Source organism: Alligator sinensis, unplaced genomic scaffold, assembly GCF_000455745.1.
Source record: "Alligator sinensis unplaced genomic scaffold, ASM45574v1 scaffold829_1, whole genome shotgun sequence".
NCBI lineage: Eukaryota > Metazoa > Chordata > Crocodylia > Alligatoridae > Alligator > Alligator sinensis.
In genome coordinates, this window is record NW_005842399.1 from 1 (window position 1) to 18,098 (window position 18,098).

At 48.8% G+C, this 18,098-nt stretch overlaps 2 protein-coding genes across 2 annotated transcripts in view; both read left to right on the top strand.

Moving 5' to 3' along the window:
- The first annotated feature begins 134 nt into the window (after positions 1–134).
- Positions 135–1,004, top strand: LOC112551262 (sarcosine dehydrogenase, mitochondrial-like). Its single transcript, XM_025211272.1, has 2 exons — positions 135–238; positions 822–1,004. Exons 1-2 carry the CDS (start codon positions 137–139, stop codon positions 1,002–1,004), a joined length of 285 nt encoding a protein of 94 aa, XP_025067057.1. The 5' UTR covers positions 135–136.
- A 1,454-nt stretch (positions 1,005–2,458) lies between these two features.
- The window catches only part of LOC102387705 (sarcosine dehydrogenase, mitochondrial), a 71,875-nt gene continuing 56,235 nt past the window's right edge, over positions 2,459–18,098 (top strand). The window contains exons 1-7 of the mRNA XM_014522801.2: positions 2,459–2,498; positions 3,209–3,291; positions 5,403–5,582; positions 6,477–6,600; positions 6,956–7,089; positions 9,797–9,886; positions 10,470–10,599. Of these exons, the coding sequence (XP_014378287.1) occupies positions 2,459–2,498; positions 3,209–3,291; positions 5,403–5,582; positions 6,477–6,600; positions 6,956–7,089; positions 9,797–9,886; positions 10,470–10,599 (781 nt within the window). The remainder of the gene's footprint in view (positions 2,499–3,208; positions 3,292–5,402; positions 5,583–6,476; positions 6,601–6,955; positions 7,090–9,796; positions 9,887–10,469; positions 10,600–18,098) is intronic.

The following is an 18,098-nucleotide window of genomic DNA, read 5'->3' on the forward strand; positions in this document are numbered from 1 at the left end:
ATGGTTCTCCACGCAGCTCTGGTGTGCCCGCTGGCGCAGGATCCCAGGACAGAAGCTGCTCAGGTGACTCCACTAGGCATGATTGGCTTTCTCCTGCCACGGCTTGATGCTATTCCTCTCTACTTATTTTTAGAATATGCCGAATGTTCGAGATCACGATGCTTCAGTGTATCTTCGTCTCCAAGGCGATGCCCTCTCTGTGGGCGGATACGAGTCAAATCCAATCTTCTGGGAGGAGGTGAGTAGTGAGGAGAGGCTTTCATAAGAAATGAAACACATTCCTGGGAAACCTGGTTTGACAAAGAAGGGGCAGAAATGAGTCCTTGAGCTCTCGCTCATGCCTGAAAGCCAGGAACCAGGACCCTTTGTATTGAATCAGCTGGGTCCCGTGGGTAGGGTAGGATGCAATTTGAAAGCTGGTGGTCTTTGGATCTGGGAAAGGTCTGCACAAGAAGCAACCCCGCTTGAAAAGGGCCAGCAAGGAGAGAGGGATCTCAAAAGTCCCTTATCCAGTCTCACCCATGCCAAAGATCCCAGGAGTGACCTTGGGCAAGATCACAAGGGGGCTGCCCCTTCACTAAGCAGTTAACATGGGCTCTGGCAAAATCATGGCACTATTTGAGACAATGCCAAAACTCCCTTTGACTTCAAGGGTCCCTGAGGTTGCTCCTTGTGACTGGTTTTTCGAGGCGTCAATCCCTAAGCTCCCACTGGCTTCAGCAGGCACCCTACAGGAAACAGCCCATCAGGAGCTCCCAAAATAAGGGTATGTGTTATAAAAGAACCCTCTTCACTCAGCTGTCTTCCTCTTCCCCCACCAGGTATCTGACAAATTCGCCTTTGGCCTCTTTGATCTGGACTGGGATGTTTTCATGCAGCATATCGAAGGTGCTATAAACAGAGTCCCAGCGCTGGAGAAAACTGGAATCAAGTCCACAGTCTGTGGGCCAGGTACTACTTCAGTAGCATTTGCCACATACAATCAAAGCAGCTTTGCTCCCTGATGAGGCTTGCAAAGGTTGTGCTGACTTTCTACAGGTATTCTCCTCATTTGGAGCTAGGAAGTGTTGTGTTTGCATGTAGGATTAGTACGATTCGGTTGTTTTGTCCAGCCCACCCACATAAGGTGACAGGTCAGGAAAAGATAACCCACCTGCTGTCCTCAGTTTTCCCTTTAAGACACTCAGGCCAGGATCATGTATGAAAGAGATGGAGGAACAGCTTAACCTAGATGAGCATTAGCTTAGACCCTGTGACAGAGAAAGCATTACGGTGCGCCGATCAGAGGGAGAGGAATGGAAAATGGCTTCACACCCCATGGTCATCACATGCAGTGATCAATCCTGTCTTTTCCATGCTCCACTTGCCCCTGGCTTGCCCCCAGTGCGTGGCTCTCAGCCATCAGGGGAGGAATGGGAAGGATTTCTTTGATGTCCTCCAAGGCGGGAGAGAATCTGGCCATGTCCACTTCAAACAGCTGGTGGGAGTGCTAATTAGAGCCAATATTGGTTTAATTGACCTGCCTTAGCACTCAAAAGCCTGGCAGAGCTGGCTCTGCCCTGGCAAGGGGGACACTTTTGCTTCTTGCACGTGTCAGACTTGGAGGACTTGTAATGATCATGGGGCTGTAACTGGTAAGGTGGGTGAGGGAATTGGGAACTGGAATGGGGAAGCTGATCGTCCCATGCCTCCGAACTTCAGTGTGGATTTATTGCTCCATCCTTCCATGCATCATCACTGCACAGTGCACACCCTCAGGGCTCCTACTGCAGCTCCCGTCCGCCTCACCAAGGTGCTTGCACACAATACATGCGCGCAGCCTACTTAGCTGGCCCAAGGATGGAAGGTCCCAAGCATAGAAACCCAGTTGCAGGTTGTGACAAGTACAGCATCTCTGAATGCCCTTAGTTTCATCTTGTTTGCAAAAGTGCTGGGGCTTGAGGGATGTGAGTGCTATCAGCAACTAATGAACCAGCCCTGCAAGCATGGCCTCTGTTCAGTCACTTTTGTCCATGCTTGATCGTTCTGTGCAAGAGAGGAGCCCGCTGGAACACACAAAGAAAACCGGCATGAGCTTGGATGTAATAATGTCCTGTTCCAAAAGGTGGTGCCAGAAGCTTAGCAGAAGGAATAATAATAATTAAAAAAAATCCCTGCAGTTTGCTTTTGCGGCTTTCTTCCTACTCTACACTCATTCTCCAGCTACATCCATTCTGTGGTTTGGTTGCTAAAAGTTTGCAGCAAAATGAATCCCTGACAAGCTGGTTCTGGCTGTTTTCTAACGTGGTAGCTTTTTGCAGCTAATGCTGCTGCCACCGCTTGAAGACCGAGGGCTTGATTTTTCAGACGCTGACCTCCACTTTTGCAAGCCTGAAATTTTGTTGCTGTCGCTAAGGCTCCCTGCAAAAGGAGGCCTAAGTCCCTGTGTTGTGGGCACATGGGGGTCCGTGAGTCGAGGATGACAGGGCAAAGGGGTAATATAACAACGCAGACCCTGAGTAAGGGAGGAAAGTGCTGAGTTCAAAACGCACTCATCTTCTCTGTTGCGTGGAAATTGCTTCCTATGTGGAGACCTAAGCAGGCACAGGGTAGTTTTCTGATGCCTAGAGGAAACAATCATATTATTCTGTATTAGAGCCAGAGCTTCAAAGGCATTTAGATACCTAAGCAGGCAGACAGGAACCCAAGTAGAGTTAGATACTTGGCTACAGGAGGGAAATCCCAACCTCTTTAGATGCCTTTGCTAATCAGGACTTGAGGGCAATTCATCTCTTCCCAAGAACAACCTTCCCAAGAGCAAGTCAGCATTAGCATGCTTAGAGATGTGGAAACTGAGGCACAGAAAAGTGAGGTGTCTTGCCCGGGGTCCCATAGCAAAGCAGTAACAGAGACATGGACAGACAGCATTGCACCCAGTGTTTAACCCTGAGCTCCCTGCACTAGATTGCAGCAGGGTCTTACAGATGAGAGTCTGCAACTGCTTTTGGATTGAGGGCTCGCATCCTTCCCCAGCTGCAATCAATGGTGCTGCACCGATTTGAACAAGCAGAAGAGCTGCCCCAGAGAGCTGTGGGTCGGTGATACCTGTGCAGCACCATATCCAAGGGGATGAGCCATTCATACAAAATATGCCCCCAAAATGGCCTGACTTTTGGGCTGCTGAACAGTTGCTGTGCTGGCTGGAGCCCGTTGTGTTGTGACCTCTCAGCCCTCTTGGACAGCAGAGCCGTGGTATCTGTGCACCTTCCACCCAAACCAGCTTGGCTGGACGAGTACAAGAGGCTCATGTCTGTAAGCGGGAGTCATCCTGCCTTCCTCTCCAAATGAGTTGGGGTGGATGTTATCCACTAGCCATGTGAAGGGATTTTGGGGAGGTCTAATTACTTGGGGGTTGTGTGCTGCTGCCCATCCGCGCCGTATCTGTGCACCTTCCACCCAAACCAGCTTGCCAGTAGCCAAGTCCCTAATGAATTTCTTGGGGTTCCCTTGGCAAGTTATCGGTAGCTCTGGTTGGGGCAGGTTTTCCTGGGTAATAGGTTGAGGCAATGCATGCTGGTCTGGTGATGGTGGGAAAGCTTCATCAAAGGAGAAGTTTTGCAGCACTAGTCTAAGGGCAGGAAGAGTCTGGATTAGAGGCTGGGAATAGAAAGGAAGCTCACTTAGGGTACATGGAATGGCTTTGGTCCCGGGGAGGCTTTCCATTGCTTTCAGTAGGTGTCAGAGTCAAGCCCTCTCTATAAAAGCACAGTGATGATAACTGAGGAAGGGGAGAGGTGGGAGTGGGGATCAGAGACCCCAGAGAGGTGAGGGTGGCTGTAGCTCACCTTGTGATTCCTAACAGTTGAGTTTGCACAGACCATGGTTATCTTGTGCAGTGCTAGCGCAGACTCACATTATAGCTGAGAGACGGTTTTGGCTAGAAACCAATCCCACTGGTGGCTACTACATGCATGGTGAAAGAGGCCTCCCATGCTGCCGAGCTGAGAGTCACAGTACTAAAGCCAACAAAACCTCTATGCTGTTCTCAGTAATGAAATGAAAGGGAGCAGCTTGTCGCTGCCGTGCACTGCAGCAAGGAGTCCGGGAGCCTTAGAAGGCCGTCAGGCGGGTACTTGTGACGCTTGGAGTGGAATTAATTAGGCGGACGCTTATCGGTTACAAAGCGAGATTGTTTACTCACGCCGTCAAGGTGGTGAATAACGGAGGTCAGAGGTACTTGGTTAGTTACAGTGTAAGAGTTCGTAGGTCGGTCTGCATAAGTGTTCGGAAATGGTTGGGCAGAAATGGTCGGGCCAGCAGTCGTTGATTTACATCTGAGATTGGGTCGAAACGGGGGTGGGGACGACTGACAAGTGATCAAATTGTTAGTTACTCTGACACGTACATTCAGAGGTCTCCAAGGTGTGTGCGGAGGTTCCCCTTCTTCGTCTTTGCGGAAGTGTATGTGGGTTTTATTTGTGTAATAGCCAATTGGTTTTCGCCACGTCATAAATTTAATTAGAATCACCAATTATATAGTGGTTTTCGCTAGGGTAATTTTATAGGGCTACTCCCTGTTTTCTTTGACCAATTATAATGATTTATGTAAAGCACAGAAGGCTAAGTTTCATTTCTAGTTAGTGTCGCAGTTATAAATCTCTTTTCGCTGACACGCAGAGCAAAGAAGGCTGTTGTTATCATTTTGTTAACCCTTAGTTAACCTAGTGCAAAATAGAACTGCTTTAACTGGTATCTCTTGCTTGTGACATGGGCACTACTTAATTGGGTTGTGACACAGCTCTCTGTGCAGGTTTGCCAGGGATCATGGTTTCACAAGTTATCATCCTCCCCGGTACGGGAAAAATGCACATTGTCATGGCCCATTAGGTATCCTCCTGCCCCACTGTATATTGTGCGTGTGCATGTGTGGTGTGTGTATACACACACACGCATGCATATATTTATGTATGCAAAAGATACATAGGTCTTAGATATACAGATCCCCAAATCAAACGCATCCCCAGTTTGGGCTTTGCACAACCAAACCTATTCCTGGAGTTTTGCCCGTTTCTGTTTAGTACATCATAATTTTCTCCATACATTCCTAACATACATATCAAAATACTGTCTGTTTAGTACATCATAAGTTGCACAGGTGCATAGGAAGAGGGCCCTATCTCTTTCAATGGGGTGGGAGCTTGCTAGAGGTGTTTGCCATGTTCTGCATTTTGAGAATCCCACAGGAGCCAGTTAGAGCCGCACTGCAGCAGTGCTCATAGCTAGACCTAGCCTGTCTGCTATCTGGGACCCAGAGGTGCATTGTGTTGTCTCATTATTACTGTCGGTTGTTGTGCAGAAAACCGAAGACACATCACCGGTCTATCCTGCTTGCTCTAACACATCTGTTCTGTATCTCATTTTAGCTGGGTAAGGTGTATGGCGTAGAGTCCTATGTCCTGTCCCCCGCAGAAACGAAGGACCTGTATCCACTGATGAATGTGGATGACCTGTATGGCACGCTCTACGTCCCTAAGGATGGCACAATGGATCCTGCTGGTACCTGCACAACACTTACCAGGGCAGCAACTGCCAGAGGCGCTTTGGTAACTGGCCCCCCGGTCAAACCGTCCAGCCTGGGTTTCAGCCACCACCCAGTGAGGAAGGCAAAAAAACCCCACATGTAGCAACAGGAAGGGAAAAAAAATCCCTTCCAGGCCCCTTGTAGCAACCAGCAAAGGCGAGAAGCATGGGAAGCGAAGCATAGCATAGCACAGGCATAGCTACCCCTAGATCATTCCCGATCAATACTTATCCAACCTCTTCTTGACACCTTTGATGACACAGATGAAACAATTTCCCCATGGCACTCATGAACCAGCTCCAGGTGTTTTCTGAGCTGTCTTGCTCTGCTTAGCAGCACTTCTTTTGGGTGATGAGGATACAGCCCTGACTGGCTTGGTTGGAAGGACAGCCCAACTGTATCTCATCGGGTAGAGAGACAGCACTGGATTTGTAAAGGAGCTACAAGACTCGGGGAAATACAGATGAGATGGGAGAGATCCCAACACAGCTTTTTCAGGACTATCGAGTTGATAACATGTACTACGCCCCTTGGGTCAGGGATCATCATATTGCTGCATGCGGGTACCGTCCTTCCTGTAACGGAGGCTTGGTCCAGGACTGAGGTTCCTCTGTGCTGCTACAATACAAATAAATAATAAGAGCTTTCTGCAATTTAAAATCACATATAAGTAACTGTGCTGGCAAGTAATTGAAGCCCCCAATTAAAGAGGAGGATTTAATTACCCACCAGGGATAGTCATGATTTTATGGAAGTGAAAGAAAATGATCAGTGAGAGATCTCTGTTTCGGTCAAGCCTTTCCTAGATAGGAACGAAGGCATCGTGGCTGCAGACCTGGACTGGGCAATAGCAGTGGTCTGATGATCTGGCACGTCATTCCAGCTCCAGTGGCACAGGTGATTTATGTGTCTGCAGGTAATAGAGAATTGCCCGGTGACCGGTATCCAGGTCAGAGCTGATGACTTTGGTGTGCAGAGGGTAACTGCCGTGGAAACAAGCTATGGGACCATCCAGACTCCCTGCGTGGTGAACTGTGCAGGTAGGGAATAAAAGCCACTTACCCATCGATCTTCCCCTTGGGGACATGCCAGGATGACACTTACCCTTCCTGTCCCAATGATTACTAGGGTTTGTCTAGCCTCTGACATATACGGGCCACACTTTGGTTGACCATAGCTATAATCAGGGAGGGGAAGGACCTGGTTTTGGGTTGCATGCGAGTCAAAGAGCCTGGCTCATTCCCTGTTTAAACCCATCTGGCGGTTGTCTGAATGCTCTCTGAGCTGCAGGTCTCTGCCTGAAGATCCCCACGCAGTCCAGTGGTGACCTGAGTGATGGACACTCTTCTTCACTAAGAGGTAGATTATTTTAGTGGGGTTTTTTGTTTTGGACAGGTGTGTGGGCCCGGGCCCTAGGTCAGATGGCTGGCGTCAGCGTGCCCCTGGTGGCAATGCATCATGCGTATGTGGTGACCGAGCGGATAGAGGGCATTCAGGTTAGTCCGTCGCTCCTCTTCTGTGCCTGGCAGGCTTGCGACCCACCATGTGCTACTGGGCATGTTGCAGAAGGGACTTGGGCCAGGATGTGGGGACTTCTGATTTTCCCAAATCTTAGGATCCAAGTCTCTAACATTTTTTTTTCCTTTCCTACCCCCAAACGTGCATGAATAAGGAAATAAGAGGGAACATGCATGGCGTGGGTTTTCTTTGCAAGATGATTGTGCAAATGCTTACTGGCTGTCTTTGCCCACAGTGCTCTGTGGGTACTTAAGAGCATCACGAAGCAGTAAGATTGAGAACGCCCTCTCTGGTCCCTCTCTTTGCCGTGGAAAGAGCACATCACCTGTTTCACACAGTGCTTGTGTGAGCAGATCCCAGTTGTGTCTGAGCCTGTGCCCCCTGCGCCATCTCCGCGCAGTAACCTGTACCTTTCCGAGACAAATGTTGCCTGGGCAGAGCTCATCCCTCCATTTGCAGCTAGATGTCTCTCTTGGGCAACACGAGCTCTGTACAGAGAAGGACGTCTTTCAGGAAACCTCAGCGATCATCCACCTACACTGGCTTCAAACGTGGGAAGGTTTAGGCAGGCCAGTCCTGCACAAAGCATCAGCCAAATTGATACCGAGGGGCTGGCTCTGCCACAGACCTGCCCACAGGGCTTAGTGGGGCTACAGAGAGGATTAAAGCAGGGCAAAATTGGACCTGGAGCATGTAGAAATGTCATTCGCCTTCTCTTTCAGGCTTCAGAGAGATTTAAACATGTGCTTAGACACTGGGTTGAATAGAAGCTGATTAAACACATACTTAAGGCAAATGTGTGTTTAAACGCTTCGCTGAGTCAGAGCCTAAACACTGCGATACCTTTCGCATCGTGTCATAACATTACTAAACCCTGGCTAGAGTTTTCTACAGGCAATTGCAAAGTGTTTGACCAAGATGAGTATTATTTTTTACATTTAGATTCCTTGACAGCTGATGTTAAGGGGTCATTTATTGATAAGATGGTTATTTATATTACACCGGTTTTTAGCTGTCCCGACCAAAATTGGGCCCCCTTTGTGCTGCCAAACAAATACGCTCCGAGATGGTCCGTGCCCCGAAGAGTTTACAACTCACATGGATGATGAGGCAGACAAATTGTGGAAGTGGGGGAAAAGGTCTGTTGCCCAAGGCTTCCTCGCAAGTCAATGGCTGGGTTGAGAATAGGTTTTGTAGGGCGGTATCCCTATCCACTAACTACGCGTCTATTATTAAAATGCTAAGAATTATTAGTGGATAATACTGGATATTAGTGGATAATATAGTAGACCCTATAATCATTCTACTTGTACTACTTACACATCTGCATGTATACCGTTTAAGAAAACCAGTCCACTGCTCTCCATGCATGAGAGACAGGATCGTTGTACCCCTTCACCTCTCTGTGTTAGTGGGGTAGGAGAGAAATAAATACGTCTTCCCATAAATTGCATTGAAACGCATTGGTTCCCCAGTCGGCCAGTTCTCAGTAGACTATCTTCTCATGCCTTGTTACAGGAGCGCCTAGAAAATGATGGTCCCATCGCTGTGTTTAATACAATCGTAGCAGTGACATTGTACTAATTGAGTGCCATCTCCATGCCTTCCATAGCCACTCAGGGGTGGTTCGGGGGAAGGAGTTATGGGGTCAATTTGGGACTGTTTTGTAAGTGGTTAATCTTCAGCCTCCGTCAGGATAGAAACCAGCTTCTATTCAGCCCGGCCTGGCTTGCTCTGTTGGTCTGGGGCCGGCACACACGGGGAACCTGCTTAGCGAATTAAGACTCAGCTTATTTAATCGTATCAACATCTTCTGCAGCTGCTTAACCTCCCTTTGCCTTCTGGCAGTGCACACCTCAGAGCTCCACATGTATCATGTCTGCTGCTAATCTTGTTTTGCTGGTGTCTGAGCCGTACTCTAACCAGGACCCAGGCAGGGGGCTCAGGAAGGGCCCAGCACTGAAGCTAATTCATCGTGACTGGCTGCCGCCAGTCTTTCTTCTCAATGCCTGTTTGCCAAGTCTGCACACACACAAAAAAAGAGACTGCCATGCTTTAAAATAAAACAGTGCTATCTGCTTAACCCTCGTGTGCCTCGAGCTGGTCACAGCCATACTATGGAAGTCCGCTCTGTCTCTATCCTGCAATGACATTTAGGTGTGTTCAGTGCCATCACTCTTGAGCAACCCAAAAGTAACAAACTAGTGCATGCCAGTGCGAACATATGGTTGGAAACTCGAAAGGGAATATGGGATTGTAAATAATGAGGGAAAACATTGTGGTTAAAAAAAATACAGCAATATCATCAGAGTGGCTATAAACACCACGCTGTGCAACAGTGGCTTAGTGTCTCTCTCCTGTTGAGGGAGCTCGGTAATTATATCATTAGCCCAGTGCTGGCATAGAGTTAGGGGGTGGCAATATGGGCAAAGGAGCAGGGAGCCGGTGGAGGAATACAGCTGAAGAAGGATTGCTGGGAGAGGATGCTACAGTTCCTTTTGCCAATTTTTGGCCAGAAGTGAGGCAGATAATGAATGACCTGCCAGAATTGTCTTCTTCCACTCTTTGCACTGTGGACCTGTCACGCCAGAAAAGCCAGGGCTGTGTTTGATGTTCTGGCAGGTTATGCAATGAGACCCAAGGGGGACGAGGTGGATGAGGCCATGAGGACAAATAATTAGGTTCCCTATATGGTTAATTTATAATGTCACTGCAAAGCAAATCTCCAGAACATTCCTGTATCTTCGTCTCCAAGGCGATGCCCTCTCTGTGGGCGGATACGAGTCAAATCCAATCTTCTGGGAGGAGGTGAGTAGTGAGGAGAGGCTTTCATAAGAAATGAAACACATTCCTGGGAAACCTGGTTTGACAAAGAAGGGGCAGAAATGAGTCCTTGAGCTCTCGCTCATGCCTGAAAGCCAGGAACCAGGACCCTTTGTATTGAATCAGCTGGGTCCCGTGGGTAGGGTAGGATGCAATTTGAAAGCTGGTGGTCTTTGGATCTGGGAAAGGTCTGCACAAGAAGCAACCCCGCTTGAAAAGGGCCAGCAAGGAGAGAGGGATCTCAAAAGTCCCTTATCCAGTCTCACCCATGCCAAAGATCCCAGGAGTGACCTTGGGCAAGATCACAAGGGGGCTGCCCCTTCACTAAGCAGTTAACATGGGCTCTGGCAAAATCATGGCACTATTTGAGACAATGCCAAAACTCCCTTTGACTTCAAGGGTCCCTGAGGTTGCTCCTTGTGACTGGTTTTTCGAGGCGTCAATCCCTAAGCTCCCACTGGCTTCAGCAGGCACCCTACAGGAAACAGCCCATCAGGAGCTCCCAAAATAAGGGTATGTGTTATAAAAGAACCCTCTTCACTCAGCTGTCTTCCTCTTCCCCCACCAGGTATCTGACAAATTCGCCTTTGGCCTCTTTGATCTGGACTGGGATGTTTTCATGCAGCATATCGAAGGTGCTATAAACAGAGTCCCAGCGCTGGAGAAAACTGGAATCAAGTCCACAGTCTGTGGGCCAGGTACTACTTCAGTAGCATTTGCCACATACAATCAAAGCAGCTTTGCTCCCTGATGAGGCTTGCAAAGGTTGTGCTGACTTTCTACAGGTATTCTCCTCATTTGGAGCTAGGAAGTGTTGTGTTTGCATGTAGGATTAGTACGATTCGGTTGTTTTGTCCAGCCCACCCACATAAGGTGACAGGTCAGGAAAAGATAACCCACCTGCTGTCCTCAGTTTTCCCTTTAAGACACTCAGGCCAGGATCATGTATGAAAGAGATGGAGGAACAGCTTAACCTAGATGAGCATTAGCTTAGACCCTGTGACAGAGAAAGCATTACGGTGCGCCGATCAGAGGGAGAGGAATGGAAAATGGCTTCACACCCCATGGTCATCACATGCAGTGATCAATCCTGTCTTTTCCATGCTCCACTTGCCCCTGGCTTGCCCCCAGTGCGTGGCTCTCAGCCATCAGGGGAGGAATGGGAAGGATTTCTTTGATGTCCTCCAAGGCGGGAGAGAATCTGGCCATGTCCACTTCAAACAGCTGGTGGGAGTGCTAATTAGAGCCAATATTGGTTTAATTGACCTGCCTTAGCACTCAAAAGCCTGGCAGAGCTGGCTCTGCCCTGGCAAGGGGGACACTTTTGCTTCTTGCACGTGTCAGACTTGGAGGACTTGTAATGATCATGGGGCTGTAACTGGTAAGGTGGGTGAGGGAATTGGGAACTGGAATGGGGAAGCTGATCGTCCCATGCCTCCGAACTTCAGTGTGGATTTATTGCTCCATCCTTCCATGCATCATCACTGCACAGTGCACACCCTCAGGGCTCCTACTGCAGCTCCCGTCCGCCTCACCAAGGTGCTTGCACACAATACATGCGCGCAGCCTACTTAGCTGGCCCAAGGATGGAAGGTCCCAAGCATAGAAACCCAGTTGCAGGTTGTGACAAGTACAGCATCTCTGAATGCCCTTAGTTTCATCTTGTTTGCAAAAGTGCTGGGGCTTGAGGGATGTGAGTGCTATCAGCAACTAATGAACCAGCCCTGCAAGCATGGCCTCTGTTCAGTCACTTTTGTCCATGCTTGATCGTTCTGTGCAAGAGAGGAGCCCGCTGGAACACACAAAGAAAACCGGCATGAGCTTGGATGTAATAATGTCCTGTTCCAAAAGGTGGTGCCAGAAGCTTAGCAGAAGGAATAATAATAATTAAAAAAAATCCCTGCAGTTTGCTTTTGCGGCTTTCTTCCTACTCTACACTCATTCTCCAGCTACATCCATTCTGTGGTTTGGTTGCTAAAAGTTTGCAGCAAAATGAATCCCTGACAAGCTGGTTCTGGCTGTTTTCTAACGTGGTAGCTTTTTGCAGCTAATGCTGCTGCCACCGCTTGAAGACCGAGGGCTTGATTTTTCAGACGCTGACCTCCACTTTTGCAAGCCTGAAATTTTGTTGCTGTCGCTAAGGCTCCCTGCAAAAGGAGGCCTAAGTCCCTGTGTTGTGGGCACATGGGGGTCCGTGAGTCGAGGATGACAGGGCAAAGGGGTAATATAACAACGCAGACCCTGAGTAAGGGAGGAAAGTGCTGAGTTCAAAACGCACTCATCTTCTCTGTTGCGTGGAAATTGCTTCCTATGTGGAGACCTAAGCAGGCACAGGGTAGTTTTCTGATGCCTAGAGGAAACAATCATATTATTCTGTATTAGAGCCAGAGCTTCAAAGGCATTTAGATACCTAAGCAGGCAGACAGGAACCCAAGTAGAGTTAGATACTTGGCTACAGGAGGGAAATCCCAACCTCTTTAGATGCCTTTGCTAATCAGGACTTGAGGGCAATTCATCTCTTCCCAAGAACAACCTTCCCAAGAGCAAGTCAGCATTAGCATGCTTAGAGATGTGGAAACTGAGGCACAGAAAAGTGAGGTGTCTTGCCCGGGGTCCCATAGCAAAGCAGTAACAGAGACATGGACAGACAGCATTGCACCCAGTGTTTAACCCTGAGCTCCCTGCACTAGATTGCAGCAGGGTCTTACAGATGAGAGTCTGCAACTGCTTTTGGATTGAGGGCTCGCATCCTTCCCCAGCTGCAATCAATGGTGCTGCACCGATTTGAACAAGCAGAAGAGCTGCCCCAGAGAGCTGTGGGTCGGTGATACCTGTGCAGCACCATATCCAAGGGGATGAGCCATTCATACAAAATATGCCCCCAAAATGGCCTGACTTTTGGGCTGCTGAACAGTTGCTGTGCTGGCTGGAGCCCGTTGTGTTGTGACCTCTCAGCCCTCTTGGACAGCAGAGCCGTGGTATCTGTGCACCTTCCACCCAAACCAGCTTGCCAGTAGCCAAGTCCCTAATGAATTTCTTGGGGTTTCCTTGGCAAGTTATTGGTAGCTCTGGTTGGGGCAGGGTTTCCTGGGTAATAGGTTGAGGCAATGCATGCTGGTCTGGTGATGGTGGGAAAGCTTCATCAAAGGAGAAGTTTTGCAGCACTAGTCTAAGGGCAGGAAGAGACTGGATTAGAGGCTGGGGATAGAAAGGGAGCTCACTTAGGGTACGTAGAATGGCTTTGGTCCTGGGGAGACTTTCCATTGCTTTCAGCAGGCGTCAGAGTCAAGCCCTCTCTATAAAAGCACAGTGATGATGACTTAACTTGGAAAAGAAAATGGGCATAGAGGCTGCCTAGGTCCTGGGACCCAGAGCTCAGAGCCCACCTGCAGGCTTTCAAATCCAGCCAATGTTCCTGTGCTTGTAGGCAAACCATAAAAAGCTTCAGTGCTTATAGATAAGAGAAAGCTGTTTGCAAGCAAGGATTAAACGCTGCAAGGGGCTTTTCCAGGGAGCTAGAAGATGGAGCCAGCTGCGGCTCTTCAGAACAAGATGGAGATGGCTTCATTAAACCCAGCTGAGCAAGCCTAGTTACCTTGATGGTTGCTGCAGCCTGCACCTGGGTCTTTTCTGCTAGCCCTCCCCTTGCCAGGCTCCAGAGGGAGTCGTATGGAGCTCAGGAACAGCCCTGTGTTTTGCCTTAGGCAGCCGCTCACCTCCACGCTCCTCACTTGACATCTGAGCTAGGAGGAAGGTGGTCTCCATCCGGTCAGAGCAGGCCCGTGTTCACTAGGGAATTGCTCCACATCTGCAATAAGGCTGCTGCAGCATTTCCATTTCCATTTCTCAAACTGAAACCCCTCCTGGCTGCAAACCTGTGTGGTGCTGGGGCCCCCTGGACAGGACCAAATGACTCACTGACACCCGACGGGTTCACAGCTCTGAGCTATTCCCTCTGAAACCTACTGACCGCACTTGGTAATATCAGCATCGGTGACTTGGACCAGTCCTTCTGGCAGAAATGTTCTTGTCTTGTCCTCAGTCAGCTCAATTGAATACTGGGGGGCAGTGATTCTTAACCAGGGTGCCACAACAACTTGGGGTGCCTTGAGACCTTTACAGGGGGCCCTCAGGTTGCCACTCATTGTTAACACTGGTAGGTGTGCAAACATGATTCACAAGAAAACCCCAAAGCTGAGTTCTTTGCAATAGGAGAATGGCTCTCTTATTTTTCCCTAGTTGCAAACAGAGTGAAAACTAAGAGGGGTGCATTGTCTAATCAGGGGTGCCTTGTGTCTAACAAGGGGCTCCTTCAGTCTAAAAAGTCTGACATCCACTTCTTTAGGGGCTTGGCATGGAAAAAGAGTTCTCAAATTTGCCATTTTGACGCAACTGCCAGTTCCAGCACTGTCAGCCTGGCCGATAGCGAAGGAAATGGGGTTCGGGATGAGATGTGGTGGCAGTGGTTTGTGGGAGCCTTAGCAGTAGCTTGAGACATCCTGTTCAGGATGGAAATACCTTTTCTGGAGAGGTTTGCATGACATCTGCCTGGAGCCAAGCCCTGGCTCTAGATTGCGCTCAGCCTTTTCCCTTAGGCTGAGAGCCTTGAGGAAATTCCCCCAGTGCAATCCGTCAAGTTTAAAAAAAAAAAGACATCTCTCATTTTGTTGAATCATTTAAAAGGAAAAACCCTCCAGCCCCTCAGGGATGGAGCTGCACAGTTGCTCGGTAGGAAAGTAGGACACATCTCTTGCCCCATACCAGATAAAACATGACATTTACAGGGTAGATGCGTCGGCCCGAAGAAGGGCGGCTTTGATTGAGTTGAAGTGCGAGTGCGGCCAGCGCTCTCCAGTGGGAAATCAGCTCTTTGTAGAGCTGTGTAAGATGTGTGTAGCCCAGTAATGTAGTTTCCAAAGGGTCACTGAGCCCGCGCTGGGCTTTAAACCAACATCTATTCGCTCTGCAAAAACACTGAGCCATGTTGGGGCTGGAATGCGTGAACCAATGGCAAAGCAGGGCTGTTTGCTTTCATGGTCAATATTTTATAAGCAGGGTGATCTAGTCCTTTTTATATTTGCAATTTGCCTGGCCCCTGGGGAATCCAGGGGGGAGAGTGCATGTGCTCAGTACTTGTATAGTTCTTGGACCATAAGAAACCAGGTTGGCAAAAGTGTTGCAGGATTTGACAGAGTGGGCTGGAGACTGGGAAGGAGCTACAGAGGGCTCGATGTTGTACGTGCTGTTTCGGGAAGAGGGTAAAAACATAGCCCAGGTAAGCAGGCTTCAGTCTTACGCAAACTTCTGCTAACTGGTAAGGTATCCAGGTTGTAGCTGTATTGGTCTAGAGGAGAAAGCAATCTGGGCTTATGGTAGAGGTGGTCTCTCCTATTAGACCAACAAGATTTTTGCAAAAAAAATGCCTTTAATTGCAAGCTGTTGGGCACAAACACCCTTCATCAGGCTTCGGGCACAAACGCCCTTCATCAGGCATCAGAGAAAAGATTGTAAAAGTCCTCCTGGGTTGAAATGCAAGTTCTTATTTCATAGGATTTCACAGAGGAGTCGATAGATGGAAAACTCCTCTGGGCTGGCAGGTCTTATCTGTTAAAGAGTCTCTCACCTCTCTTGTGAGGTTCTGTGATGATGCATATTAGCCTGATGAAGGGTGTTTGTGCCCAAAAGCTTGCAATTAAAGATTTTTTTTTGCCAAAATCTGTTTGGTCTAATAAAAGAGATCACCTCTACCATGAGCCCAGATTGCTAACTGTTAATTAACTTATGCTAGCTGATCCTGCATGCTAACAGATCCAGGCCAGGCCTAGCACTGTGCTGGATGCTGCGAGGAGCTGGAACGTCCTCATAGAAGTGAGGGCAGAATTCAGACCCCCTCATTTCAAAATCATGGATCCACAGCCGCTCGTCCTGGGCACATGTCCTGCTCAGGTTGGATGGGGCCAAGAGCTGGAGCAGCAGGGGTTAGGAACGAGTTGTTGGCTATCTAGGAGAGCGCTGCAGGAAAATCTGAAACACTATCTCTCTGCTCTTCTGCTCCTGGTGAATGCTAGACACTGAGGTGCTTTAACAGCCACTGACTTCCTTCTCCCCTCTGCAGAAACTTTTGCCCTGAATCCTGTTCCCAAGCATTCACCTCCTGTTCCTTCCCCTGGCTCCCTTGTCACTTGCTTAGACTTTCCATGCTGGAGGTGAAGGGTGTACCGTGCATCTGTGCTGATGATCTGATACATGGCCTGGGCAGCAGAAGCCAAACCACGCTGGCTTTTCCCTTTGTCGGATAGATGTTTCTATCACAAGCCTGCCTTCTCAAAGAAAACCGTTCCTGTGCAGATAATTGGTGCTTTGGAAAATAAGGTTTCTGAGCTCCTACTTTTTGTGACTTGCTGGGCAAATGAATGTTAAAGATTCTCACTTGCCTTGTAAGGGATTTGCTGTAGAGGAGGATTAGCAAGTGCCGTCATGGCAAGTCCTCTTCCTCAAATCTTAGAAAGATAGGAAATGAGGGTTGGACGGGACCTCAGGAGGTCACATCTTGTCCAACCCCCTGCTCAAAGCAGGACCAGGCCCAACTATATCATCTTAGCCAAGGCTTTGTCAAACTGGGCCTTAAAAACCTCCAAGGAGGGAGACTCCACCACCTCTCTGGGTAACTTGTTCCAGTGCTTCACCACCCTCCTAGTGAGAAAGTTTCCTAATATCCAACCTAAACTGCAACATGAGCCCATTGCTCCTTGTTCGGTCATCTCATCCGCCCCCGCTGAGAACAGCCCAGCTCCATCCTCTTTGCAACCCCCTGCAGGGAGCTGAAGGCTGCTATCAAATCCCTATTTAGTCTTCCCTTCTCCAGACTAAATAAGCCTGCAGTCTGCCCTGATGCCACTTATCTAGCCTATGGAGCTGAAAGCTTGAGCACCACTGCTCTAAAGATCCCATAGACATTGGAGGTGAACCCAGCCCACAAGGTTCAGCTCCAGATCCAGATCCCACGCCTCCCCTGCAGCTCCGAAATGAGTGGCCAAACATGGGGCTTTGTGTCAGGGTTGTCCCTTGTACAAGCAGAAGCAGCAAGTCTAAGGGAAAGTTCGGGGAAGAGTTCAGCCTGAATAATTGCAGCCAGGGCTCCCTGGATTGTAGTCTTAGTGGATCATCACCCAAGAGAAGCAGGACAGGTGTCACTTAGTTCTTGGACGAGAGCCGCTCACTACAGAGGTGTCTGTCCAGCATCCCTGGAGTCAACACTGGATCATCACTCACAGCACAGAGTCAAATCGCTGACCACACGACTTGTTGGTGCAGGGTCCAGAGCATGTCATCAGTAAGATGCCTTGGTGGTTTCTTAAAAAACAATACAGGCACGAGCCTGGCATCCAGACGACATCCTGTTTTGGATGGTGACATTCCAGTTCACGACACTATACTTGTTCTTTCCCGGTCCCAAACTTTGGGGGTACCAAAACAGCAGGAGTTGCCTCCTCATTGCCAAGCCTGATAATGTGCTAAGATGTCCCTTTTACTGCAGTCTGTTTGAGGCCATCTTTTTGTGAGGCTGTTCAGTGCCCCTAAACTCTCTCACAATTATACCTGTTCCTGCATTTTTTAATGGTTCGTTTCTCTGGTAGCATCACCCGGACATCCCAGTGGTGGACAGGACCCACTATGCAGGGTGCTGGGCAAGCAAAGAACTGATGAGATGGTTCCTGCCTGGAAGAGATTACTCTTTGCCATGCTAATGCTCCCTTCCCTGGAGAGGGAGACAACATGAATTAGCTGAAAATTGCCGGGTGGAGCTAAAAACCAAAGGGGGATCACATAAACCAAACCTGACACCCCAGTGGATGGAGAGATTGTCTTCCAAGCTATTCCACAAAGGTTAAAAACAACTCGTTGACCTGCCGGGCGTTCTTCTTCTTCCATCCCAGCCTGGCAAATATATATAATTTTTTTTTTGACGGCCATATCTGGAACAGGAATTGGCAGAAGGAGACATCATTAACACAGGAGCCCTGGGCAGCTGTTCAGCTGCAGTCCATTAGATTTATAAAGAAGGATTTATTTTAAATGCATGGAGCACATCAGCAGAAACAGATTAAGAAAAAAAAAAAAAGTATGAACGTGGTCCAGCCCTTGAAGAGATGACTCATGGAGGGACGCCACTTTTTGACTTGCGTGGGATAAGGGG